The sequence below is a fragment of the Syngnathus typhle genome, linkage group LG19 (assembly GCF_033458585.1).
Source record: "Syngnathus typhle isolate RoL2023-S1 ecotype Sweden linkage group LG19, RoL_Styp_1.0, whole genome shotgun sequence".
NCBI lineage: Eukaryota > Metazoa > Chordata > Actinopteri > Syngnathiformes > Syngnathidae > Syngnathus > Syngnathus typhle.
In genome coordinates, this window is record NC_083756.1 from 885,344 (window position 1) to 912,460 (window position 27,117).

A 27,117-nucleotide genomic window follows, 5' to 3' on the forward strand; every position below is an offset into this window, starting at 1 on the left:
ACAAGCTGGGGCATCACATTTGTGTTTTACACTAGCTCTCAGGAGAACGTACACATAAATTCCAGTTAGCCCGTCATACAGAAATGTATGATGCAATAAATTTATGCTAATGCTGACAGTAGGTAAAGACAAACTCCAAGAAAAAGAAAAATGTGGGAATACAAGTGAGTCACATGCAAATGACGGAGGCAGATGTAACACAGCACATCTCAATCATTCAGTGAAAAACAGGCACCTGCCTGTTCTCGCTCCATGAATGCGACAGTCTGACAAAGACACTTTGATGACAAGCTCCAGCTTCCCTTGAGACCTCATTATGAGAAGGTCAACAGGAGGGCTTTCATTGCTTGGAGGGTACGCACCATATTATAAATAATAAGTGAATACAACAGATTTGTTTGCAGTGTGACCCTAAATGGTCCTTTTTAATCAATATAATTTTATTTTCACATTAATAAAATACTAAATATATAAATTATCGGACAACGAAATCACATAACAAGGCATCAATTTTTTTATTGTTATACACATAAAGTCATTGACAAAGACTTTGCACAAATCATGAGCCTTGAGGTCTCAAAAGTTTCCAACATTTCCCCCAAATACTCATAAGGAAACATCTATCCGCCTTTCATGTCCTCAAACGATACATACGGTTAGAAATGTCGATTTTTTTCCCCCCATCTCACTGTCAAACATTAGAATAATGTGCATTACGTTCCCAATTACAAACATGTTATAGCCACTGTCAAAATACAGGTGTGCAAATTGTTAGAAAAATATCCATCGTCATTCATACCAGATTCTGTATTGTGCTCTGTAAAAATCCTTAGAAATATTATAGATTGTCTATATAGAAATGTCTCCAAGATGCAATGTTGCGTTTAAAAAATAGATAAATAAATAAGATCCCCAAAACAGTTCAATTCACACAAAACTCTTGTCTTCATGGAGCTAAAGACAAAATAACGGTGCTGTTTGAGAAGATGCTGGCTGACTCACCCTGTTTCTATCTTTTCGATTATTTCAATTCGAATACATCGCATTAGAATGCTTTTATATGGTTGTGCTGTCACAGTTTTACAAATGTAATGAACTGTATGGATTAATTAAGACTTTGTCAAAGGTTCGAAGCAATGAAAACGAATCAATATTAAAGCCCTTTTTAATGATGACCAGAATGGGCATATTATTTGATTAATATTTGATTCTTGTGCGGCGCTTAATACATGGACATGGAGTGCATTACTTTTGTAATTACTTACTGGCTGCAACAGAGCCACTTTTGATTCAATAACAATAATTTGCTGCCTCAAGACTACTCCGTAAAATTGAAAAATTTGTAAATAAAAAAAAAAAAAAGGTAAAATCTTTACACCTGACCTAGAGTCACCATTGTCAAGCAACGACCAGATTCCGGCAGCCGGACTTCACGGAAGCACTATCATGTCAAAGCCGAAAAAAACAAAAACGGTAAGCAGAGCTGCAGTGTTAGCACAGATGAGCGTAAGCTAACTATATGGAGAACATCTCTTGCAGCAGAGACTTCGGACGTCCCTAAAAACGCCACTAAAAAATTATAAGGAGGTTGTAAAGGTCACCAAGTTAGCAACAGAGTAATTGCTTGCTTTGCCGCTAGCTCGTAGCTCTGCCCCGGTTGTCATGGCGACAAATATTCGGTATTCTTTTGTGTATTGTGATGGAAGAATGTCAACCCTTTTGTAAAGACACCAAGAAACGATTTGAAACTGTGAAAAATTGCATAATACATATCATGTTCTGTTGTTTTATGCTAACTAATATAAAGTAACCATTAAAAAAAAAGTCAAAGATAGTCATGCCTTTGCTGCAACAGTTCTTGTGAGGAGAGTTTAAACATGACTCAGCGGATGACAACAGTCACGAGTATCCTGCGCAATATTAAGACAAGGATGGTGACTTTCAACATCCTTCTCTTTGAAAAAGGTAAACAGTAGTACTGTTAAAGACTTTAAAAGCTATCGTTCCTCTTCAGCACACCTGAATAATTCCAACTCCTCCCCAGTGGTATCGTGTTGCAATACATATTCAAACATCTGATTTGGATTTCAATAAATAACAATAAATTCTTAACGAAACTCTCGACAGGCAGCGTCAATAAACTTCCTTTGCTAGCTGTCAATCGACATCAGGAGCAGGTAACGTTATTGCTATATCGGCCCATTTCAGTCTTCTGAAGGCTAAATTACATTAATAATGTATAAATAATAATACATGTATATATATATATATATATATATATATATATATATATATATATATATATATATATATATATATATATATATATATATATATATATATATATATACACTGCTCAAAAAAATTAAAGGAACACTTTGAAAACATCAGATTTCAATGGTGAAATCTTTTGGGGGGATATCTATACTGATATGGACAGTTTGATGTCTCAGGAACGAAAGGATGCCCAATCTTTTCATGGAAATAAAAGTTTTCAGCCTACAGAGGGCTCAGTATATAGACAGCCCAAAAATCAAAGTGGAAAAATGCTGTGGCAGGCTCGTCTTTTTTGCCTAAATTCAATTTCTGCAACTCAAAACTCCTTTCAATATCTTGTGTGGCCCCCACGTGCTTGTATGCATGCTTGACAACGTCGCGGCATGCTCCAAATGAGACGACGGAGGGTGTCTTGTGGGATGTCGTCCCAGATCTGTCTAAGGGCATCAGTGAGCTCCTGTAAAGTCTGAGGAGCAACCTGGCGGCGTCTGATGGACCAAAACATTATGTCCCAGAGGTGGTCTGCCATCGAGTTTAGATCAGTTGATCGTGAGGGCCATTCAATTGTGTCAATTCCTTCATCCTCCAGATACTGTCTGCATACTCTTGCCACATGAGGCCGGGCATTGTCGTGGATTAGGAGGAACCCAGGACCTACTGCACCAGCGTAGGGTCTGACCATGGGTGCAAGGATTTCATCCCAATACCTAATGGCTGTCAGACTGCCGTTTTCTAGTCTGTAGAGGTCTCTTTGTCTCTCCATGGAAATGCCTCCCCAGACCCTCACTGACCCACCACCGAACCGGTCATGCTGAATGATGTTGCAGGCAGCATAGCGCCCTCCTTGGCTTCTCCAGACCCTTTCATGTCTATCACAGGTGCTCAAGGTAAACCTGGTCTCATCTGTGAAAAGCACAGGGCGCCAGTGGCGGACTTGCCAATTCTGGTGTTCTATGGCAAATGCCAATCGAGCTCCACCGTGCTGAGCAGTGAGCACAGGGCACACTACAGGACGTCGTGCCCTGAGGCCACCCTCAAGAAGTCTGTTTCTGACTGTTTGGGCAGAGACATTCACACCAGTAGCCTGCTGGAGATCATTCTGTAGGGCTCGGGCAGTGCTCAACCTGTTCCTCCTTGCACAAAGCAGCAGATATAGGGCCTCCTGATGGGATGAGGACCATCTACGGCCCTGTCCAGCTCTCCTAGAGAAACTGCCAGTCTCCTGGAATCTCCTCCACGCTCTGGAGATTGTACTGGGAGACACATCAAATCTTCTTGCAACAGCACGCATTGATGTGACATCCTGGAGGAGTTGGACAATCTGCGCAACTTCAGGCTGGTTAAGAAATCGGCTCATGCTCCCAGTCGTGATAATGACTCTTGCTAAAGCCAACACTTGTGGAAAAACAGTTAAAAAATATCAAGATGGGTTAAATAGTACCACTGCCCAGTGGGCTCCTCGGGAGAGGAATGGGCTAAGGGGGTCAACCCCTACAGAAAATCAATTTCCCCTTAGGTTGGTGTCAGGAAGGGCATCCGACTGTAAAAAGTTTTTGCTCCAAAAATATTCTCAGTATGGTGAAGACAAACTAAACAGAGCAGAAATGAGGATGATCAGATGGATGTGTCAATGAGGGAGGAAAAGACCAGTGCAGAGCTGAGAAAGATGATGGGAGTGCAGGCCATAGTGGATGTGGTGAGGAGAGGCAGACTGTGATGGTACGGACATGTAGTGAGGAAGGACGAGAACGACTGGGTGAAGAAAGTTACGTCGTATAACGTAGAGGGAACAAGACCCAGTGGCCGACCTAAAAAGACCTGGCAGACGACCGTGGCAGCCGACATGAAGGCACTCGGCATCAATCACGAGATGGCCATGGATCGTTCCCGGTGGAAGAAAGACATATTGAGAACCCAGTCCAACCGAGCGGCACCTGGAAAGCGGACTTAAAACCGATGATGATGATGATGAAGAGGGAGGAACTTGAAATGGCCGTTGTTGATCCATACTGGTTGTACACAGTGCTCTGCCAAAATGTTTCAGTACGTTTTAGTACGACTAGTAAATTTCAAGGTCGCATCGCTTCCCAACATTACGGCAACTGTAGTCAGGGGGCGTCACCGAATAGCTGTTGTACCCGCGAGGCTATTTCATTTCAAAATAGGCTGCTCCGTTAATGTTTCGAGTAAATTTACAGATTTATATGGAAGGGAAACATAGGTAAGTAGTACCAATGCGTTAGATCGAACTTTAGTTAGTTCCGATCATTTTATAGGAGATCGTTTGAGAAACGCGATTGTTTACATTTTGCTGAGGCTCATGGGAGATTGCGAGCTGAGGCTCATGGGAAATTGCGGATGGCTAATGCTATAACGATAGCTGCTATACGCGCCAGGGTATTTCATGTCAAAATGGGCCGCTCTGTTAATGTTTCGAGTAAATCTACGGATCGATATGGAAGGGAAACATGGGTAAGTAGTACCAATGCGTTAGATCGAACTTTAGTCAGTTGCGATCATTTTATAGGAGATCGTTTGAGAAACGCGATTGTTTACACTTTGCTGAGGCTCATGGGTGATTGCGAGCTGAGGCTCATGGGAAATTGCGGATGGCTAATGCTATAACGATAGCTGCTATACGCGCCAGGGTATTTCATGTCAAAATAGGCTGCTCTATTAATGTTTCGAGTGAATCTACGGATCGATATGGAAGGGAAACATAGGTAAGTACTAAGTAGTACCAATGCATTAGATCGAACTTTAGTCAGTTCCGATCATTATATAGGAGATTGTTTGAGAAACGCGATTGTTTACACTTTGCTGAGGCTCATGGGAGATTGCGAGCTGAGGCTCATGGGAAATTGCTGATGGCTAATGCTATAACGATAGCTGCTATACGCGCCAGGGTATTTCATGTCAAAATAGGCTGCTCTGTTAATGTTTCAAGTAAATCTACGGATCGATATGGAAGGGAAACATAGGTAAGTAGTACGAATGCAATAGATCTAACTTTAGTCAGTTCCGGTCATTTTATCGGAGATCGTTTGAGAAACGCGATTGTTTACAGCTCGTTGGTTATTGGCTAGTGGATGCATACCGCAACCCTAGTCAACCTCAGTTTGTTGCAGTATAGCTTCTATTTTATGCGCCTTATAATCCGGTGCGCATATGGACAAAGTTTTAAAATGGGCCGTTCATTGAAGGTGCGCTTTATAATCCGGTGCGCCTAATAGTGCGGAAAATACGGTAGTTAGATTTTGCGCATTATACATGGAAAAAAACGGTATCTCTTAAATGGAACTCCAGATTGAATCAAATGTTCTTTTGAATGAGATAAGATATGGATTCCCCAACTCTATGCTAAATTATACTCTAGGAATAATGATATAGTTTAATTTTTGGCAAATTATATTCCAAACCTTTTTGAAAAATAAAATACATATTGCACTTGCATTTACAATAAAATACAACTCAATCGGTGTGGGAATTGAAAAAAATTAAATTAAAGGGCTTCCACTATCCCAAGAAAGACAAGGAGTAAACACAATACAATGCAAAGAAAATGCCAAAAAAGTACCATGCAACTTGGGGAGGGGGGGCAGGGGGGTTATGAGTAGTGCTGGATGGAGCTGGACAAACATGAAGTGCTTTGAAAACGCTAAGACTGGCGAGTGACCGAGCTAGCACTGACATCTTAGGAACACAGCCCGACCAGCTTGCTGTTGTATAAAGCGGCGGGAACTCCCCAACCCCCCAAGTAAAAAAAAAAAAAACGCTCCTACTGCGACTGTTCCACACCTCACTCACACCCCGCCGCCATCGTCACCTCCTGGCGATGTCAAAATAGAAAGGCAGCTCTTTGCTTCCGTCATCTAAAAGTGCAGCTCTGCTTTCTCCCGGCAGCAAAGTCCGTCAGGCCGCCGCCTCCTCGGGGCCTCCGCTCGCCTCGCCTCGGCGCCGACAGCGGGTTGAAACGACTTCCACTACGTTTGATTGGTTTATTACAACTCACTAGACACAACATTTCACCTCAGATTTTCCAGAAGCCCAAAGGAGTGCTAATTGGCACTGGTGGTCCACGCGAGGCCCGTGACAGGTCGGTGGTAGTGACGCCCGATTCTCTGCGGTGTTACGCTGTTAACCAAACACCTCCGGCTGGCACCGCGACTCATCTGCGGCATTTTCTTTTTTCAAGCTGGGCGATGCAACTGCATAGCTTGCCGTCTTTTTCACTGCAAACAGAAACTTTTTTATTCGTTATCTTTGGAGGCTGCGATATGGCGTCAAAACAAACTTACGTAAGAATGAGCAGTATCATGTCAGAAAATGGACAAATATAATTGCAAGGCCGATATTCAACAGCATCACCATAGCGACCAGGATGGAGTTAGGACCCTGAAAAACAATATGGAATTCGATTATTCAGAGGATGTTTTGGTCATGTGACTGACTAGTGGGGTCACATAGAAAAGAGTGTAAAGAAAATTTGAAAATCTACACTGTGCAAGACTACAAGATTTTTTTTCTGTACTCACAGTTTCCTCTGCGCTTTCCGCAATCTCCGTGCTGGCTTTCTTTGTGTCTGCGAGGCTCTTTGGCTTCAGGGAATCTTGCTTCCTGAGTTTGGGGTCGCCCTTGCAGTCCCGTACGGAGGCCGGTTTTGGGGTCGGAGTACTAAGAGACCTGGGTTGCGGTGGCAGGCGTGCCAGGGCCTGAGCGCTCGGCTCTTCCTCGGGGTCCTCCTCTGGATCCGGGGGTGGAGGGCCCCTTACCGGGGGCTTGACGTAGTAACTGTGGTACTCTGTGTGGAGCTGGCCGTTGACGGGGACTGAAGGAGGATTGACGGTGGCGTCGGGCGGAGGGCTCCGCTGTTGAAGTTTTGCGGGTTGAGCGGGAGCCTCGATGAGCGCGGGAGCGACTTTGGGACCATCGGGGACGGACGCCCTCTCCTCTTTGTTGGGCTTCCTGCTAGAACGTTCATCTTTGTTGCTTTTATGAGCGTGCTTCTCCTCCTTGCTTATTTTGTGGGAAAGATGCTCCTCTTTGCTGCTTTTGTAGCTGTGGGCTAGATGGCCTTTCTTCTTGCTGGAGTGAGGCGAGTGGGGAGGCGAGCCCACGGGACGATTCAATGGCGAATGAGGAGGGGTGGTACCCTTGCGGTAAAAATGGGGGGAATCCCTCGGTGAGTTGTCTTTCTTCACAACGGGGACCTCCTTAATCTCCACGGGCTCTTTAAACTGCTGTTTTACGTAGTCCGGCCCTGCACAAAGGTGATTCAGATCATCTCAATAATCATCTAAAAGAAAATGGTCATCATTCATTGTCAGCGGTTTTTGCCCACACATTGGCAAGCTAAATGGAAAACAGCAAAAAACATCCAATCAGAACAGTTCACTGATAGCTTGGGAGATAACTGTACCTTGAACAGATGCCAGTTCTATTTTGAAAAAAAAAAAAAGAAAAAAAAAATTATCTAGTGTCCAAGATCTCACACTGAGAGAACAGCGGCCTCTTATCTAACTCCTCCTGCCTCAACTGTGAGTCACAAACAGTGGCTGAGCATTGTTACATTGAAATAAAAGTGTCCTAATATTAAGGATGTGGCTTTTTTTTTTCAGCCTGGTCCTTTCCTTCACATAAAGACCATGCTTTTTTCTTTCAATGTGTCCTTGCATAAACTCAGAAAGTGAATGTAAATGTCCACCGACCATGTATGAAAAATTGCACTTCCTCTACTCTGTTAATGTCCATTTGCTTCAATTAACTGCCGTTAAAGTGACTACAGGATATGGACAATGCGACTTTGCCTGACTAATATATGCACTGTCAAATAAAATAAAATAAAATAAAATAAAATAAAATAGACAATACGACTTTGCCTGACTAATATATGCACTGTCAAATAAAATAAAATAAAATAAAATAAAATAAAATAAAATAATAAACAGGTGCATAAGAAACTATTGTTCAGGGCAATAGATTGCTTATATCAGCTTTCAGCCTTTATGCTTGGGTCAAACATGGTGGAGCGAGACACGAACTCCCCCACCCCGACCAGCTGAAGGAAGGGACAGCTGCGCCGCGTCAGCTACAGCAAGGGGAGGAGGCTGGGAGGAGCTGCGTGTGCTTGAGCACACAAGGATGCCAGCTATCTCTCCATCAGACGGCGGGAAACACACGTTGGCAAAAAATATAACCAAATTAACGTCACCACGAGCACTCACGCCCACCCTCACCCTCAGTGCTCCCCACCCAGGTGCCAATCATAAAGGTCAGGGTTCTGTTCCCTGTGACCCTATTTTCCCTTTTGAAGTTAACACTGCCATTGTGGGCGATAATCTGCTATGAGTCTGAAATGTCAATTACAAACAACGAGGGGTTTAGAGCCCTGGTTGCTACCCAAGAGGATTGAGCATGAAAAAGCTGAGGGACATTTCCACTGCAAGCTAACTCAATAAAACATGAAAAGACTGATTCTCTTTAATGCTATCACAAAAACTTGTCCTGAGTTAAAATGAACTGACAATGACACCACGGCTGAAGAACGAGCAGTCAACATTCACCGGCTTTTATCTGCTTGCCCAGCGTACGCCTTCCTTCGCTTTGAAGTGGTTTTCATATAAGCAGAACAACTAGGGGAGTATGTTTGCACTCAAACAAGCAGTCAAAGTACAAAGTGAACCAACAGCAAACTCATTAACTCATTCACTGCCAATGACGGCTATAGATGTCATCTGAACTCTGAATGAGTTCAAAGACAAGGACACCTTCTACATAGACTTGTACAAACCGAGTTGGTAAATTGTGTAAAATGTAAATAAAAACAAAATACAATGATATCAAAATCCTTCTCAACATATATTCAATTGAATACACTACAAAGACAACATATTTAATGCTCAAACTCATCAACTTTATTTAATTTTTCAAATAATAATTAACTTAGAATTTCATGGCTGCAACCGGTGCAGTAGAAGTTGGGAAAGGGCATGTTTACCACTTCGTTACATCACCTTTCCTTTTGATAACACTCAATAAACGTTTTGGAAGAGAGGAGACTAATTCCCTTAGCTTCTCATGTGGAATTCTTTCCCATTCTTGCTTGATGAACCGCTTCAGTTGTTCAACAGTCCGAGGTCTTCCCCATCATATTTTACGCTTCATAATGCGCCACACATTTTCAATGGGAGACAGGTCTGGACTGCAAGCGGGCCAGGGGAGAACCTGGACTCTTGTACTTCGAAGCCACCCTGTTGTAACACGTGCAGAATGAAGCTTGGCATTATCTTGCTGAAACAAGCAGCGGCGTCCATGGAAAAGACGTCGCTTGGATGGCAGCATATGTTGCTCCAAAATCTGTATGTACTTTTCAGTTGCCTTCACAGAAATGTAAGTCACCCATGCCATGGGAACTAATGCACCTTCATACCATCACAGATGCTGGCTTTTGAACTTTGCGTTGATAACAATCTGGATGGTCCGCTTCCTCTTTGGTCCGGAGGACACAACGTCCAGTGTTTCCAAAAACAATTTGAAAAGTGGACTCATCAGACCACAAAACATTTTTCCATTGTGCATCAGTCCATTTTACATGAGCTCAGTGCCAGAGAACCGGGCGGCGTTTCTGGATGTTGTTCATAAACGGCTTTTGCTTTGCATGGTAGAGTTTTAACCCGCACTTACTGATGTAGTGACGAACTGTATCTACTGACAGTGGTTTTCTGAAGTTTTCCTGAGCTCATTTGGTAATGTCCTTTACACACTCATGTCGGTTTTTAATGCAGTGTCGTCACGAAGGTCACGGTCATTCAGTCTTGGTTTCCGGCCGTGGCGCTTACGTGCAGTGATTTCACCAGATTCTCTGAACCTTTTGATAATATTATGGACCGTAGATGTTGAAATCCCTAAATTCCTTGCAATTTTGCTTTGAGAAATGTTGCTCTTAAAGTGTTCAGCTATTTTCTCACGCAGTTGTGGACTAAGTGGAGAACCTCACCCCATCCTTGCTTGTGAATGACTGAGCATGTTTGGGGAGGCTCCTTTTATAACCAATCATGGTACCCACCTGTTCCTAATTAGCCTGATCACATGTGTTAGATCGAACTTTAGTCAGTTTCGATCATTTTATAGGAGATCGTTTGAGAAAAGCGATTGTTTACACTTTGCTGAGGCTCATGGGAGATTGCGAGCTGAGGCTCATGGGATTTTGCAGATGGCTAATGCTATAACGATAGCTGCTATACGCAGCAAGCTATTTCATGTCAAAATAGGCTGCTCTGTTAATGTTTCGAGTAAATCTACGCATCGATATGGAAGGGAAACATAGGTAAGTAGTACGAATGTGTTAGATCAGGGGTGGGCAAACTTTTTGACTCGCGGGCCGAACTGGGTTCTAAATTTGGACCGGAGGGCCGGACAAGGAGCAGATGGACGTAGGCGTTGTGTGAAGTCATATAAGCGACCTGTAAAGGTCATTGCATAAAAGATCTTGGCCTTTAGTAGGTAGTAAAGCATGGATATTCCAAACAATTTTTTTGAAAACAAATGCATTTATTAACAGCATTAAAAAAATAATAATTCACTAAAAAACTGCTATCAGTGATTCTCATAAAATACGACACTGTTATTATGAATAACAATCTCCATCACTTCAGTGCCTGCAGGTCAGATTAATGAAAGATGTTTATCTTATGAGATCACATCAAACGGCAAACATTCTGACCAAATATATCATCTTGAAGAATCGGTGAAAGCATACATCCAAATAAAGTAATCAAAACAGCAACACGGTGAGGGGTATCTGAAAATCAGAGCAGAGTTTTAACTCGCAAACACCTGGTAACAGAGGTGAGGAAACGGGAAACACCTCCTTAAAGTAAGCCTTAAGAACTTTACAGGTTAAGATTAGTCGCAAATAGGTGGTGCATCAATGTCCTTGAGCATCCTGCATTGTTTGAAAATGAGAATGGTCGCTAGTTTCAATCCCTGCTATGTGTACAAATCATATTGAAAATGCATTTTTTTACAATAAACTTGAGAGCCTCCCGTTCATTTTCAGTGAGAACAGTGTTGTTGGTCTCCCTTTTTTGCTAGTGCGTCATAGTCTGGAGTAAAATTTGTTGTGGCAATTCTTAGGCGAGATCCGAGGTGTTGGTCCGTTTACCTTGATCTGTGACGGGTTGATGTTGATGTGGCTGAACGTCACGTCGCGTACGTCGAGCCAAATTGTCCACTCTTTTTTAACATTCGGCACTCACTTCTTTTTTTCGGGCCACTCATTTTAATGGAAGGATTCCAGGGGAAGGTTTGTGGGTGGCTTTAGCGCAAAACTGCATCTGAAAGCTCAGCGCGCGAATTATAAGAATGTTGTCGTCAAAGCCCACGCTCTAAATTCGGGACTGATACGAATAGAGCGAGAGTGCGCCAAGTCCGTACTACTGAATACGTACACGCACTTGTGAGTGTGCACCGAGCTTTCTGACACGGCTTCCGGTAGTAAATGCGCAGGCGAGCGCTTCGCCATCTACTGGGAAAACGCAGTCATTGCAGGCAAAATGACCAAAAAAAAAAAGTTTAATAATACAATTTGTTCAGGGTTGGCGGGCCGGATTAAACGGTCCCGTGGGCCGGATGTGGCCCGCGGGCCGTAGTTTGCCCACCCCTGTGTTAGATCGAACTTTAATCAGTTCCGATCATTTTATAGGAGATCGTTTGAGAAACGCGATTGTTTACACTTTGCTGAGGCTCATGGGATATTGCGAGCTGAGGTTCATGGGATTTTGCGGATGGCTAAAGCTATAACGATAGCTGCTATACGCAGCAAGCTATTTCATGTCAAAATAGGCTGCTCTGTTAATGTTTTGAGTAAATCTACGGATCGATATGGAAGGGAAACATAGGTAAGTAGTACCAATGCGTTAGATCGAACTTTAGTCAGTTCCGATCATTTTATAGGAGATCGTTTGAGAAACGCGATTGTTTACAGAGGGCTCGTTGGTTATTGGCTAGTGGGTGCATACCGCAACCCTAGTCAACCTCAGTTTGTTGCAGTATAGCTTCTATTTTATGCGCCTTATAGTCCGGTGCGCCTTATATATGGACAAAGTTTTCAAATGGGCCGTTCATTGAAGGTGCGTCTTATAACCCGGTGCGCCTAATAGGGCGCAAAATACGGTAGTTACATTTTGCGCATTATACATGGGAAAAAACGGTAATCATTATTTGGCAAAAAACTATTGAGTTTATCAGTTTGAACATTAAATATGTTGTCTTTGTAGTGTATTCAGTTGAATATGGGTTGAGAAGGATTTTCAAATTGTTGTATTTTGGTTTTATTTACATTTTACACAATTTCCCAACTTCAACTGTATCCGCTTTGTAGATACGTCGGTGACAGTTTCCACAACACAACAAATGGCTGGGCGGTGTTTTTGCGGCGAGAGCGGAGCATCTCTGAGGCTTAGCGGGGGGCACACGCTCAGATGAGTACCATAGTCAATGCGTTGGTCACTCACTATTTTGTGGTGCCTTCTGGCAAGGGCCCAAGGTCATTCAAGCTCATGGGTCTACATCAGGGGTGTCCAAACTTTTTGCAAGGAGGGCCAGATTTAGTAACGTGAAGGGGCCCGGGGGCCAATTTTTTTTTTTGCTTCTCTTCCAGGGTGGGGCAATCGGACGTCAAACGCTGCGCGTTCGCTTCTCTTCTTTGGGGGGGGGGGCTTGCGCGCTATTGAGACGTCAAACGCTTTGTGTGGCGGGCTCCATCTAGTGTGGAAACTGAGAAGTGCAATTTGAGCTCAAGCTTCTTGTGTTCATATTCAATTATGTTTTCAGAATTTGCTGCGGGCCAATACAAACTGGACCGCGGGCCGTAGTTTGGACACCCCTAGTCTATATATACCTCGCAGTGGGAGTGAGGGAGACACGCCTCGCTGGTACACATCAGACAACACACAGCTATGAAGGAAGGCGCTGTGTAATGAATGGCTTTGTTTTCTTACAGCCGGGCATACGCGCAGTGACTCAATATAGACTCAATGGTCACTTCTGGTAAACAACATGTTATTAGTTTAATGAGCGATATCAAACATAAATGGATAAAACGATAATACAAAGGGTCATTGAGTGGGCAGATGTATAGAAAAAAATATTTAACATTTCACATCCAAACTTAAAGCTAGTTCTCCCCTAGATGTTGAGAAGGAGCCTTTTAGAGCACAGATAAGCCCCACCCCCTCCATGCAGAATTCAGCTTTGTCTTCGGCGGGAACACAACCCTACATTGTGGCACGTTCATTGCTTCTTGTTTGCCAGTTCAGTGTTGGAACACACAATTTGACACTTATGTGCTCCCCGAATGAAGAAAAAAGACATTTTGAAGCGTACATAGTATTTTTTCAACCGTTACCTGGTTGGTAGAAGTTTGGTGCGAGCTCCCTAGCAACCGCCCTGGAGATTTCGGCATCTTGTACTGCAGAGATGGCGGCGTGATCGGCCGCCTCGCTCTTAGTCCTGGCATGGGCTGTCCTAGAAGGAAACACAACATTGTCATCAATACAGGTTGTTTAAAAAGTATCATTTTTTCAAGTACCGTATTTTCCGGACTATAAGGCTCACCTGAAAACCTCAAATTTTCTGAAAAGCCGACAGTGTGCCTTATAGTCTGGTGCACCTTATATATTTTATTATATATATATTTTATTTATTTTTTTATTTAAAAAAATATATATTTATCGATCGTAGAGCACTATATCGTGATATATCGTGAATGAATCGCAGCAGGCTTTAAGATATCGGCAAATATCGTATGGTAGTTCTTTGTATCGATATGATATCGTATCGTGACAAAACCCGCGGTTTACACCCCTAATATATATATATATATATATATATATATATATATATATATATATATATATATATATATATATATATATATATATATATATATATATATATATATATATATATATATATATCTTTTATATATATATATATATTCCAGCGTCTAAATTTAAACTGGCCCGAAGGATTGTGTCATAAAATCAATCATAAGTGGCCCGCTGAAGACTATGAATCATGAATCGAAAAGACTATGGATCATTATTTTGTGATTATAAAGTAATTTGTTGCGTCTGAAGTTGAAATAAAAAAGATAAAATGGAGAATGATCTGATTTGGATTAAAAATCTGACATGATGCAACCTGCCCTGTTTACTGCAGTCACAAACACCAAAATCACCCTTCTTATTCATACAACAATAACAACAATAAAACAAACTGAATATATCTAATATAAAATTCATTAAACTTTCGTAAAATTGTTAATTTGTTATTATTTTAATCTTTAACTTTTCTGCTAGTGCAATTGACAACAGATTCTCGTTTGCAATATCAACCTATCTGCAAAGGATTATAGTAAAGGATATAGTTACACATTTACAAGTCCATTCACAATGGTAATGGTTCGTGGAATGTCGGGGCGAATGATCGGCCCCTATACAGAACTGTCTCAGAAAATTAATGCATTAATGGTGCGCCATATAGTCTGGTGCGCCTTATATACGGACAAAGTTTTAAAATGGGCCATTTATTGAAGGTGCACCTTATAGTCCGGAATATATGGTACAATTTTTCCAAATGGAATGGATGCTCCAAATGTAATCCAGCATACGGCAACGTGTACCACGCATGTGACGAATTCCTAAATGTCCCACAGTGGGCATTGATGCAAGGAGGGAAAAAAAAGAATAGTACAGTATCCTAATGCCAAGAGTAAAAGCGAGTTTGCAAATCCTGAGGCTAAAACCATCACGTCATCCTGGCTCGTGTCTACGGCGTTATCGCCAAACTCGAAACTGCCCAAATAGCGGAAGACTATTATCTCTTGGGATCGATTCAAGTTTAGTGCTTGTGCCTGCTAGCTTATATGCTAAAAGAAAACACAAACGCAAAACTTTCCAAAGGTGTATGCATGGCCGAATAATTCACCAACATTTTATTATAACTATAAACAACAACACAGATATGCCATTTAATTTCCACACACAGCTCCCTCCTTCTTTCCATCTTTCGGTCAGAGTGACCTTAATGGACGGACGGGTGACTCTATTTCAGACTGAGGGATGTCCTGTTAGCGAGCAGCGCTTGATTAAAATGCATGAGGAGCCATATGCCAACGGCTCGGTTTCCACCCCAGAAATAAGTCGCTGCGTGACCCACACACAAAGGACACACTGAGGCCGTATTTGAAGACAGAAGCTTGCCGCTGACCAGCTGCAGATAAAAACGTAAAAATACATTCACAAAGAATTTAGCGCTGTCTGAGTGTGCAGTGTGTCTATTTGTGAAATGTGAGCCTGTATAAGAGCAGGCGGCAATGTGCTGTGATAGAGCCATAAAGGACTGTAACAGTTCCCTTTAGGTAAGAGCGCTTAGCAAGTCCCGGAAGCGGCACAGACGGGATGTCTGTGGGTGGGAGGTGACGGGCAGAGAGAGATGGGAGTCACAGTGGAGTGAATCGGAAGGTGAGAAAACATGAACGCTTAGGAGAGGAGACATAGTGACGTTGCATTCCTGGCAATGCTTAGTAGCCCATTATGGATGTGTTTAAAAAAAAAAAAAACACGTTCATCCATTTGGACACCATGGAAAATTAAGAATTCTACTCTATATGTCGTGTTGATTTTTTTTAAACATTTGGAATTCAAAAGTAATTAAAAATAATAAACATTTTGTATATTATGTATTATTTATATTTTATATTGTATTATTATAGGTAGTAGGTTTACTAACTGTATTTTTTTAAACAGGTGTCTATAGAAACACTGAAAAACAGCAAGCCCAGATTAGAAACTAAAGAAATAATTTTTTTAAAAATATATTTTGAATTCAGTAGACATAAAGCAGCTCAAATTAATGCGCAGGATTGCACACACACGCCCGGTCCACCCGCTCCCACCCGTTCCCACTGAGCATTTCTAAATTTACTCCACGCTTACATTTCAGTCCTTGCTCAGAGCATTCCTCCATAAATATTTAAGTGGCCCCAATGAGTGTGCATGTCATTAAGCTTCAGTCCATCACTCATCGGCGGGACCGTGGTCTATGTGAAGATGCTCCTTCTCACACACATGCTGACACAGTTGTACACCCCCTAAGACCCTCCCCCTCCCATCTCATTTTCTTTGCCACATATTGCCCTTCTGCTGACTGGTTATGTCCTGTATTTTAATATTCAAAATATGTATTAATTTGTGTTTGAAATGTATTATTGGCTGGTTTGTGAAATGCACTATATAAATAAAGTCGTTTTGTATTGTATGGCAGATTTATGATTGTTGATGTGCACTGAGTAAAGACGTCTGTCAAGTGTGACACGCGTGTATTTGCGTGGGCACATGTTGCAGGCTCGCAAACAAGCACCTGATCCCGGCGGGGGTTGTTGAGAAGGCGACACCGCATCTCCCGGCTGAGATGATTTTCGTGAGGGGGGGGGCTAGCTGTGCAGATTCTCATTGCTTTTTGTGTCAACGCGGTTGGTGAAAAATGAGCACAGCTGATGCTGCTAATGACACCACACAAATGGTGGTGGTGGTGGTGGTGGGTTCTAGCGTCACTGAATTTATTTGAGTATTTTTAACTTTAAGTAACCTGAGCTCAACACTTCAAACTGGATTCCTCCTCCAGGTTACTTACAACAAACCAAATCACCAAATGGCCATTGGCCAACAACAATGACAACAGTGATGGGGTATCCATGGCAACCACTCGAGCAAGCGGGCCAACCAGGCATCTGGTGTGTATTAATGAATTTACAAATGAACAAAACCCACGCAACAGCCTACTCTATGTCTAGGCTTGTGCACTACCTTCGCACACAAGCGTTGATTTTCGATATTTGAACAAGTGCCACTCCACTGAGTGTATATTGCTCGGAGGAGTAAAGGTCACATTGCCAGGCAACGGCTTCACTTTAAAGAACATTTTAATCATGGTCAGTGCGTGCACACGCACGCACACACGGACTTGAGCGCAAGCTGTGTGTGTGTGATCACAAAAGGGGCCGCACGAAGCCATGTGAAAAAGCAATACTGTGAAACAGCAAGAGGAGCGATAACTCCATAATCCAATCCAACAACATCTGGGGCTACGGCGTACGAGCCGGCCAATCGTAATCGGCAGGCCGCGTTGAAATCCGGAGCTTGCAGAAACATTTGAGCGAGGTGCAAAAAAGCAAAACAATCAAGGTAACAGATGCTTGAGGCTGAGAAAAGAATTGAGAAATATAATTTCTTGATTTTCCTCAAGCTAAATGTTATGTCAACCAGTAGACTGATAACAAAACATAACATGTCCTCAGTGGAAAACAAAAACAGAAAGGAGAGAAGCATTCAATCAAAGCTGGTGAGAAATTTAGAGGAAAGAGCCACGTGGGGAATTTCAAGGGAATATTATACAACGCTTTATAAAGCTCTTGAACCCCTTTAATTATCCCCCTGTGAGGCTGGTTGAGTATTCCCTCAGAACCATCTGATGACCATTCAGCAGCTACAGTAACTCAGTGTGATGTTGCATGTTGGTGAAAGCCAATTCAATCACTGTCACTTTCCACCCAGCCCAACAGTCTTCCTGGAATCAAGCTTTGACAGAAAATATTGGATAGCTTGGCCACATCTTTTAGATAGGGCTAGAAAAAAAAGGGAGGGGCGAAACCATTGTCAATTTTATTGCATTGTTTATGACAAATTTGATTTTAAATGACATTTTGGTGGGCCGGGCTAAACTAGGTTAAATTACCGTTTTTTTCCGTGCATAATGCGCCCCCGTGCATAATACTAAATAATAATAATAATAAAAATGTTGATGCTGGAAAAAAGCCTGTACCTATGTATAACACGCACCCAAATTTTGACTCTTACTTAAGTCCGTAAACGTAAAATTATTTCAGAAAAAAGATCATCTTTGGGAACAACCGGATGTTATTCTGCCGGTCAGTATCACTGCGCATGCGGTAGCAAACTCGATAGCGAAGAAATGTTTCGGATTTGTGTCGAGTACATTGTGACAGCAAATGAGCAGGTGATCGAGCAAGCATTTGATACGAGAGCATTGTGTTCGTATGGAGCGTGTTTGAAGTGAACAGCAGAGAAGAAAGGAACAAGGCAAAGTGTTGTGAAATAAAATATTACCTGTAATACGCATTTTGTTATTTGCTGATTGAAACTGCTAATTAAACTGTTTATTGAAACTAATAGGTAGAAAACTGAACTCTCGCTCTTTGTATAGCTGACGTGTCTTGTGCATCCGTTCTGCGCATACTGTAATGGCGGCCTCCGTCTGATATCCGGTCTGCGATGGAGATTAGAAATCAAAGAATATTTGACAATAACACACCATCAAGGATTGCACCATTGCATCAAACGATGTGTCGTCAATTATGAATTTTACTGACTAAGTGTGTTGGGCAGGATGGCTGAATGTGATGCGCGATTGACAACAAACAAGAAGAAAGGTGTGATTTCAAGTTTTATTTTGAGGGAGATTTTCTTCAAAAATTGTTGTACCCATGCATAATGCGCACCCCAGATTTTAGGACAATAAATTAATTAAATTTTGCGCATTATGCACGGAAAAACACGGTATGTTATGAAATGCGGGAAAGCCCATTTTAACAATTTTATTTCAGTTTGAAATTAAAACAAACTTTGAGTTCATTCAATACAATATGTACAGTGAATACATTCATTACTTAATTAGATGAAGAAATACAAAAGTCTTGACAATCACATTTTAACCAAACAAATTTAGGGAAGAAAATGCACTCCATGATGGCATCACTTTTATTTGAAGCGGGGGAAGTTAGCGCTGCTTAAACGGAATCAGAAGGTAACCCCTTAGTTTGCATGGTTAAGTATAGAGGCGGCGACAAAGGAGAGCTTCATTGTTTCATATATTCAGCTCCGAAGTATTTGTACATAGTACTTAGTGTACATCCCATCTGGGAGAGATGACAGCGAGAGAGAGCGAGAGAGCGAGAGAGCGAGAGAGCGAGAGAGAGAGAGAGAGAGAGAGAGAGAGAGAGAGAGAGAGAGAGAGAGAGAGAGAGAGAGGCCTGCTATATCAGTGGTGTATATATTCCTGGCTGCTGCTGATAAGTCAACTGATGCCTTTGCCTTATTTAGTCAGTACACACTGTGCTGACACATGCTGCAAGGTTGTGTGTGTGTTGCGTGTGTGTGCGTGGGTGTGTGCGTGTGTATGTGTGTGCATGTGTAAGATTGGAAACAGACTTGACACAGTACGTTAAAACGGTTATTTGACCAGCACAGTCATCCCCCATCGTTGACGCGTTCCAGTGCAAAGCTTTTTACTTGTAAAATAACATTTCAATTTTCTTTTATTTACCTGTTGTACAAACAAATTTCATTAATTGTTTAATAAAAAGATTCTTCTGCACTCACTAAATGTGTATGGCTGGAATTAAACAGTTTTCAATATTTTAATATTTAGTTTTATTTTAGTTTTTGTATTTTTATTTAATTGCCATTTAAAAATCATTCCTGTTAGTGTGCAATCACAATAAATTAATGCTACACATGAAGCATAAAATATATGTTTTTTGTGTCATACAGTTGTGCTAATTTATGCAACCTATTGAAAAAAAAAATGTGTAGACTCACATTCACAACCTCCTTGGTAGTAGTAAAATTTATATCGCGCAAAATTCTTTTCAGCAATTTAACCTTTGCTCGACCGCTTGGTGTTGAAAATAAACCTTATATAAATATCGGCCGTGCGCTGGAGAACCGAGCTGCTGGTTAACCTTTTACCAAGCTGCCGTCAAATGGATGCACATCCTGTTTCAGAAAGGAGAGAGTGATGGACCACATGTAACCTGAGCTTTTTAACTTACCGTTTTTTTCCATGTATAATGCGCCCCCATGTATAATACCACCCTAAAAATGGCATGTCGATGCTGGAAAAAAGCCTGTACCCATGTATAATACGCACCCAATTTTTTAAATTTTTTTTTTAAGTCCCAATAATCGTCACACACGCATCTGGGTGTGGTGAAATTTGTCCTCTGCATTTGACCCATCCCCGTGTGATTTTGATCCATATCTGGGGGAGAGAGGAGCAGTGAGCAGCAGCGGCGCCGCGCTCGGGAATCATTTGGTGATCTAACCCCCCCAATTACAACCCTTAATGCTGAGTGCCAAGCAGGGAGGCAATGGGTCCCATTTTTATAGTCTTTGGTATGGTCTTAACTAGGCTGGATGTATTTTTCTTGTTGGCATTGATTTCTCCGACTGCCCGTAAAGGCACCACCGCGATCAGTTCGTTTAAAATGAAAAGAGGAAAGTGACGTACGGACATGTGAAAAAGGCGGCTATGTATGGGAGAGAAGTTGAAGAGGAATAGAAACACCCATGGAAACCAAAACTTGCCCCTTGTCGTGACTCGGAGCCGCAACAAATGTTTCAGATTTGTGTAGGGTACATTGTGACAGCAAACGAGCAGGTGATCGAGCAAGCGTCTGATACGAGCATTGCGTTCGTATGGAGCGTGTTTGAAGTGAACAGCAGAGACAAAAGGAATAAGGCAAAGTGTTGTGCAATAAAATATTACCCGTAATACGCATTTTGTTATTTGCCGATTGTATTAAACTATCACATTCATTGTCAGTCAAGAAGAGGACTATTCGCATCGGATCTATAGTGCGCATGCGCAGTGATAATGCCTCCGTATGACGTCCAGTCCGCGATGGAGATTAAAAAACAAACAATATTTGACAATAACACAGGTTTCTGTTCCTGTCTTTGGTAATGTCACCTTGTCTTTTTGTTCCACGTCTTTGTCGGTCAGTCCTGTTGTTGGTTTTGTTAGAGAGTTATGTTAGTTTACCAAGACTGTGTTTTGAGTTCCTCCAATAAACCCTGGTCCAAGCTGCACTTGGTCGCCCTGCTCCTTTCCACACTCCATCCGTGACAAGATTTTCTTCAAAGATTGTTGTACCATGAGTTTTCTTACAAAAAAAAAAAATTTTAAAAAATTGTACCCATGTATAATGCGCACCCCAGATTTTAAGACAATAAATTTGTTAAATTTTGCGCATTATACATGGGAAAAAACGGTATTTATATTTTTTCTCATCTCCTTGGATATACTTGACAAGAAGAGCTTGGCCTCACACCCGTAACATTTTTCTGAGAAGAGAACCCCCCCATCCACAAAGTTACTGTGACGCTCACAGGGTCACATGACCAAAACCAGATCAATACGAGTGCATCGTTTGCCATGCTGTGTATAATGAGTCTTACATAACCTGCTTACAGCATTGCAGTCTGTCACTAGTTGTCTTTTTTTTATTTTACTCCTCAGACCTGCAAGCTCCTTATCAAACGACGGTAACTAAAACAACAAGGTCGTAAAACAAAACAACAACAAAAGCTTGTATTGAGCTTTGCAGCTGCCGCACATGCTCGGTAATTGGATCACTCGCTCAACTACAAAGGGAGCTCGCTTGCTAGCCGCCATAAACACTTAGCATCAGATCCAAGCCTTGCTACTGTTGCCATGTTGGCGCCATGCATCAAGTCGTGCGTCTGTTTCTGCTTGACATTGTTATTCAAATGCACAACTTTTTTTTTTTTTTTGGTCTATTCTGATGGTCGTACTCGACACATCATCCCAAAACTCCTCGCTGGTGGAAGGTTTGGGAATATTAAGCATGTGAAATCTGAGTTATGTAACCCGCATCTTATATCCCTGAAATCTGTAGAATAATGTCTCCCTGAACTCACCAAAGTGGAATTACACTCGCAAAGAATGACTGAGGCGGCTACTTGAGGATTTTGTTTTTAAACACCGTTGTTTGTTCTATATCTTGAAAAGACTCAAATAATGGAACAGTAAGCAATTTTGGAGTTACATTTTTTTTTACCGTTTTTTTCCGTGTATAGTGCACCCCCATGTATAATACGCACCCTAAAAATGGCATGCTGATGCTGGAAAAAAGCCTGTACCCATGTATAAGACGCACCCAATTTTTATGAATTTTTTGTGATTTCAAGTTTCATTTCGAGGGACATTTGTCACGTCTCGTCCCCAGTTTTGCTATGTGTCTAGGTTGCCATAGTTTCTGTTCGCGTCGCCCCTCTCTTCCTGTGTCACCTCAATCGATGTAACGTGTTTTGTATTTAAGTCCTGTCTGCCCCTCGCTCACTGTCGGATCATTGCATGTGTTACTGTCATGATGTCTGTTTGCTTTCTGTTCCTGTCTTTGGTAATGTCACCCTGTCTTTTTGTTCCACGACTTTGTCGGTCAGTCCTGTTGTTGGTTTTGTTTTCTAAAAAAAATAAAAAATAAAAAAATAAAAAAATAAAAAAATAAAAAAAAATTTGTACCCATGTATAATGCGCACCCCAGATTTTAGGACAATAAATTTGTTAAATTTTGCGCACTATATACGGAAAAAAACGGTAATTCTTAACTGTATATGAGTGTGAATTGATTACTTTTGGATAATAAAAATAAAATTAAATAAATACATAAATAAATTAGCTTTTCCGGTTTTCAGTATATCAAAGTAAATATTAGGGGTGATGATTCGAAGTGGTTTTCAATCTGTGTCTTTGGTTGTTTTTTTTACAGGCTAATCAAAATCTGTCCAATGAAAGACGATTCAGGTTGGACTGATTGAGTTAACAGTGCAATGCGGTGCCGGAAACAGATGTCAATGTAATGCTATTTGTGTACATCGAGCCGTGTCCCAGTGGGGGTGAAGCGGCCTTTTTTATTTTATTTTAAATGAAAATATCATGTCTCATCCACCTGTTAAAGCACATATGCCACATCGGAGCAACACTGAGGGTGGGGGGGGGACACACGAGATGCCATTGGCACAGTTGTGGACACGACTGGACCGTACGCACACTGGGTATGAAAGATATGGGTAGAGAATAGAAAGGGATGAAAAGTGTGGCTACACAAAAGGGCCGACATAACACACACGGACGAGAAAAAGAATAATACTCTACCTGGAAGCTGCTATTTCCACTTTACTCCTGGCGATGCCTGCTGCCCTCTGGGCCCCCTCCACCGCCCGATCCACCTTCTCTTTGGTTTTGGGGTTCTTGAGAGGAATCAGCTGCTTTCGTATTCCACGCACCAGCACGTTGTTTTTGTACTTCCCTTCTTCTTTGGTGCCATCTGGGAAAACCGTGATGCCATAGCCGTGGCGTTTGTTGTTTAGCCACTCGCCCTCGTACTTCATCCCGTTGGATCTCTCGGAAACGCCAAATCCATTGCGCTTGTCGTTCTTCCATTCGCCCATGTAGGTCTCGGTGGTGGTGGCGTCCACGTGGTCCTCCAAGAGAAGGTCCTCGTCTGGCAGCTCGCTGTCGCCGATGGAAATGGTGGAGTTGGCGTCGCTGGAGCTGATGCGGCTCATGGTGGCGTCACTGCGTGCCGAGCTGCGCTTGCTGGAAATGGAGGTCCGCGAGTCGGACTTGCGCAACTGCCGGAGGCTCCCGAAGAGGGAACCCCGGCGGAAGAGGCCCTTCTTCTTGCCCGTCACTACCTCGCTGTCCGAGTGGAAGTTGAGCACGAAGCCGCCGCGATTGCTCGTGGGGATGTCGGCCGGGGAGGAGAGGTCCTGAAGCACAGTGCCGTTGCTTTGCTCCGAGCGCAGGGAAGCCATGGAGGTACGTAAAGGCGAGCGGATGACAGTCGCCATCCCATAAGGAACGCTTTGGCGCACGCCATAGCCGTGGCGCATGCCAGCCATCCACTGGCCTTGATAGGTACCTGAGGAGAAGATTCTGTAAGGAGCCATACACTTGCATAATCAAACATGACACCAGCTCCTATTATTATGAATTTTTGAAGGGAGGCCTTCATTTGTACAAATGTTTCATTTTTGAAATCCCAAATCTCTTCCTGTTGGGTAAGTGGTGGCGATCACATTATTAGTCACACCTACCGTATTTTCCGGCCTATAAGGCGCACCGGACTATAAGGCGCACCTTCAATGAATGGCCCATTTTAAAACTTTATCCTTATATAAGGCGCACCGGACTATAAGGCGCACCATTAATGCATCATGTCAGATTTTTAATCCAAATCAAATCATTCTCCATTTTATCTTTTTTATTTCAACTTCAGACAGAACAAATTACTTTATAATCATAAAATAATGATCCATAGTCTTTTTGAGTCATGATTCATAGTCTTCAGCGGGCCACTTATGATTGATTTCATGACACAATACTTCGGGCCAGTTTGAATTTAGGAATTTGGTCCATATATAAGGCGCACCGGACTATGAGGCGCACTGTTGGTTTTTGAGAAAATTTTAGATTTTTAGGTGCGCCTTATAGGGCGGAAAATACGGTATATTGATTAACTGTAATATTTTCTTCCTCAAACAAAGTTGTCTGATGAAGATAGTGAGGATCACTCGGAGATGTGAATGACTGAGCTCCGCACTTATTTTCAGGCGCCCGTAACTCCCCCACTGACAGTTGGCACAGTTTGCATCTCCGACCACAAGGTGAAGCTATGAGTCACAATGAGGGGGATGTTTCATTATGCCCGTTTGGTGTTGCTCAGCCCGATGGGCGACTAGTGGCTCCTCCCCAGCGTCATATTGAAAACCCGATCCCTAATAATAATAAAAAAGCTTGCCGATCTAGAGCTCCCTGACAAATACAACGCAATAATCCATAATGTTCCCTTTTGGAGGAGAAAACGATCTACTGGTCGGGACTGGAATTTAGATGGATCAACAATGTGAGATTAAGAGGCTGACGCTGCGCTGAGGTTCATTTGGGTGACCCGGCAGATCAAGCGATCAGGATGCTGCAGGGTCAGACGGCCAGATGTTCTCTAGATTCTCTTGGATCAGCTGACTTCCCTAAGCTCCGCCCCTCACAGAACTATCACTGTCTCAAGGGTGCTATCATTCTGCAACATATGGCTTCCCATTGTGGGTGCTCGCAAGGGCAAATTCTGGATCAGTCAAAAAAACTCGGGAAAAGTTTGCCCTTCCTCAGTTAAAAAAAAAAATTGAAGGTAGCAAACGATTGTTGACCACTCTCACGGAGGAGGGTGTTACCGTAATTTTCGGACTATAAGTCGCACCGGAGTATAAGTCGCACCAGCCATAAAATGCCCAAAAAAGTGAAAAAAAACCATATATATGTATATAAGTCGCTCCTGAGTATAAGTCGCCCCCCCACCCAAACTATGAAAAAAAACCGCGATTTATAGTCCGAAAATTACGGTAATAATAAACTACCATGCTGGACACTAGTCGTGTTTAATTGTCCAAAATGTCTTGCCTAAAGTAGGCTGGGATTGGCTCCTGCCCACTCATGACCCGAATGAGCTCAACCCAAGCACTAAACCGGATTGATGGATGTATTGCATCATATTTTTTTCAGATAGTAAAATCTAATAAAAACGGAATCAGTCCCTGAACAATATTCCCAACTGCAGAATGTTTCCAAAGCCTTTCAGTCACCCCCCCCCCCCACACACACACACACACACGCGCGCGCGCGTGCACACACGCACGCTTGCACACACACGCACACGCTTCAAGCTGTCAATTGATGCGCTGTCAATTGGTGTGTTCAAGTGCAATGCACAATCATCTCCACATTAGGGCTCGTTCACCCAACATGTTGCCTCACCCCCATCGCCGTAGGTTTCAATGCCATATCCATCTTGGAGCCCGTTGCTCCAGGTGCCGTCGTATCTCGCAGGCGTGTTGTGGCTCTGACGGACGCCGTAGCGCCCCTTGAAGCCGTGGCTCCACTCCCCGCGGTAGATCCACTTGCCTTTATTCTCCACGCCGAGCCCATGCCTCTTGCCTTGCGACCAGTAGCCCTTGTAGGTGTTCCCACTGGGCCAGGTGTACACGCCGACTATCTCGAAGCCGTGCGACCAAGAGCCCGCGTACTCGCCCTGGCCCTTGGGTCCGGTGCAGATGCCGTGTCCGTGGGCTTTGCCATCCTCCCAACCCCCGCAGTAAGTGCCGCCGTCGTCGAAGTCGAACCTTCCGCCCGTCATTCAGATGCAAAGCTGGGGGGGAAACGGCACGACCGAGGCAGGGGCGTCCAGGACCAATGGGAGAGGTTGACTGGTGGAGGAGAAAATGGTAGAGAGAGTAGTGGTGATTATGCGATAGATGAGAATGATGATGACGACGTGATGAGCCTCCCTCTTGCGTGCGCTCATCATAGATATATTTAGAGAGAGAGATTTTTGTTTTAAATAGGCATCGGAAGTGTAAAGGTATGGATGGTGGGCGTCATTTACCGGATCCGCGCACCGGCTTGTTCGTTGAGTGTGGCTGGTCTCCCCCCCTCTCGCCCACTGGCCACCGAGGGAACGGGAGAGGAGAGAGAGTTATCCCTGCTGGAGAGAGTCACCAGGGCCAATCACACGCCACGTCACCGCCAAGATCCCGCCCACTCCTCCTCTCAGGCTCATCACGGATGCATCACTCCCTCCTCCACTAAGATTGACTTAAATGTTATACAATAATATATCAAAACCATATCCAGGCCAAGTGCACAGTTCTTGGAATTTGCTTTTCCAATTAATTTCCTTAAAAACTAAATCCAATTGACTGCGTTCAAATGTGATGGCTATATATGATGGGTGATGGCATAATGTATTATATATACAGCTAAAGTTTTTTTGTTTTGTTTAATAAATGTGAACGAGTTCTTTAAAAATAAGAATTCATTGCAGCTTCCAGTACGTCATCTGAGTACAGTTCTGCACGCTTTGTCCTCACTAGTGGGACAATTCAGGGTACCAGTAGA

General features: G+C 42.8%; 1 protein-coding gene across 2 annotated transcripts; it reads right to left on the minus strand.

Annotated features, from left to right (window-relative positions):
• Positions 1-491: 491 nt before the first annotated feature.
• jph1a (junctophilin 1a) lies at positions 492-26,740 on the minus strand. Of its 2 annotated transcripts, XM_061265323.1 has the most exons (7): positions 26,606-26,740; positions 25,978-26,426; positions 23,320-24,088; positions 13,685-13,803; positions 6,813-7,537; positions 6,576-6,672; positions 492-6,509 (listed from the first exon to the last, which is right to left on the minus strand). In XM_061265323.1, the coding sequence occupies exons 2-6, from the start codon at positions 26,354-26,356 to the stop codon at positions 6,592-6,594; spliced, it is 2,073 nt and encodes a 690-aa protein (XP_061121307.1). In that variant the 5' UTR covers positions 26,357-26,426; positions 26,606-26,740; the 3' UTR covers positions 492-6,509; positions 6,576-6,591. The 2 variants fall into 2 exon arrangements, with proteins under 2 accessions (XP_061121307.1, XP_061121308.1); XM_061265324.1 differs by lacking the exons at positions 492-6,509; positions 6,576-6,672; positions 6,813-7,537; positions 13,685-13,803 and adding an exon at positions 22,930-23,215.
• Between the last annotated feature and the right edge of the window lie 377 nt (positions 26,741-27,117).

Excerpts from the sequence above, each read along its gene's own strand:
- jph1a (XM_061265323.1), bottom strand. The coding sequence starts at position 26,356 with ATGACGGGCGGAAGGTTCGACTTCGACGACGGCGGCACTTACTGCGGG. Across the intron at positions 7,538-13,684 it reads ACCAAACTTCTACCAACCAG|GGCCGGACTACGTAAAACAG; the intron begins GTAACGGTTGAA and ends ACCTTTGTGCAG. Across the intron at positions 6,673-6,812 it reads CGGAAAGCGCAGAGGAAACT|GGTCCTAACTCCATCCTGGT; the intron begins GTGAGTACAGAA and ends ATTGTTTTTCAG.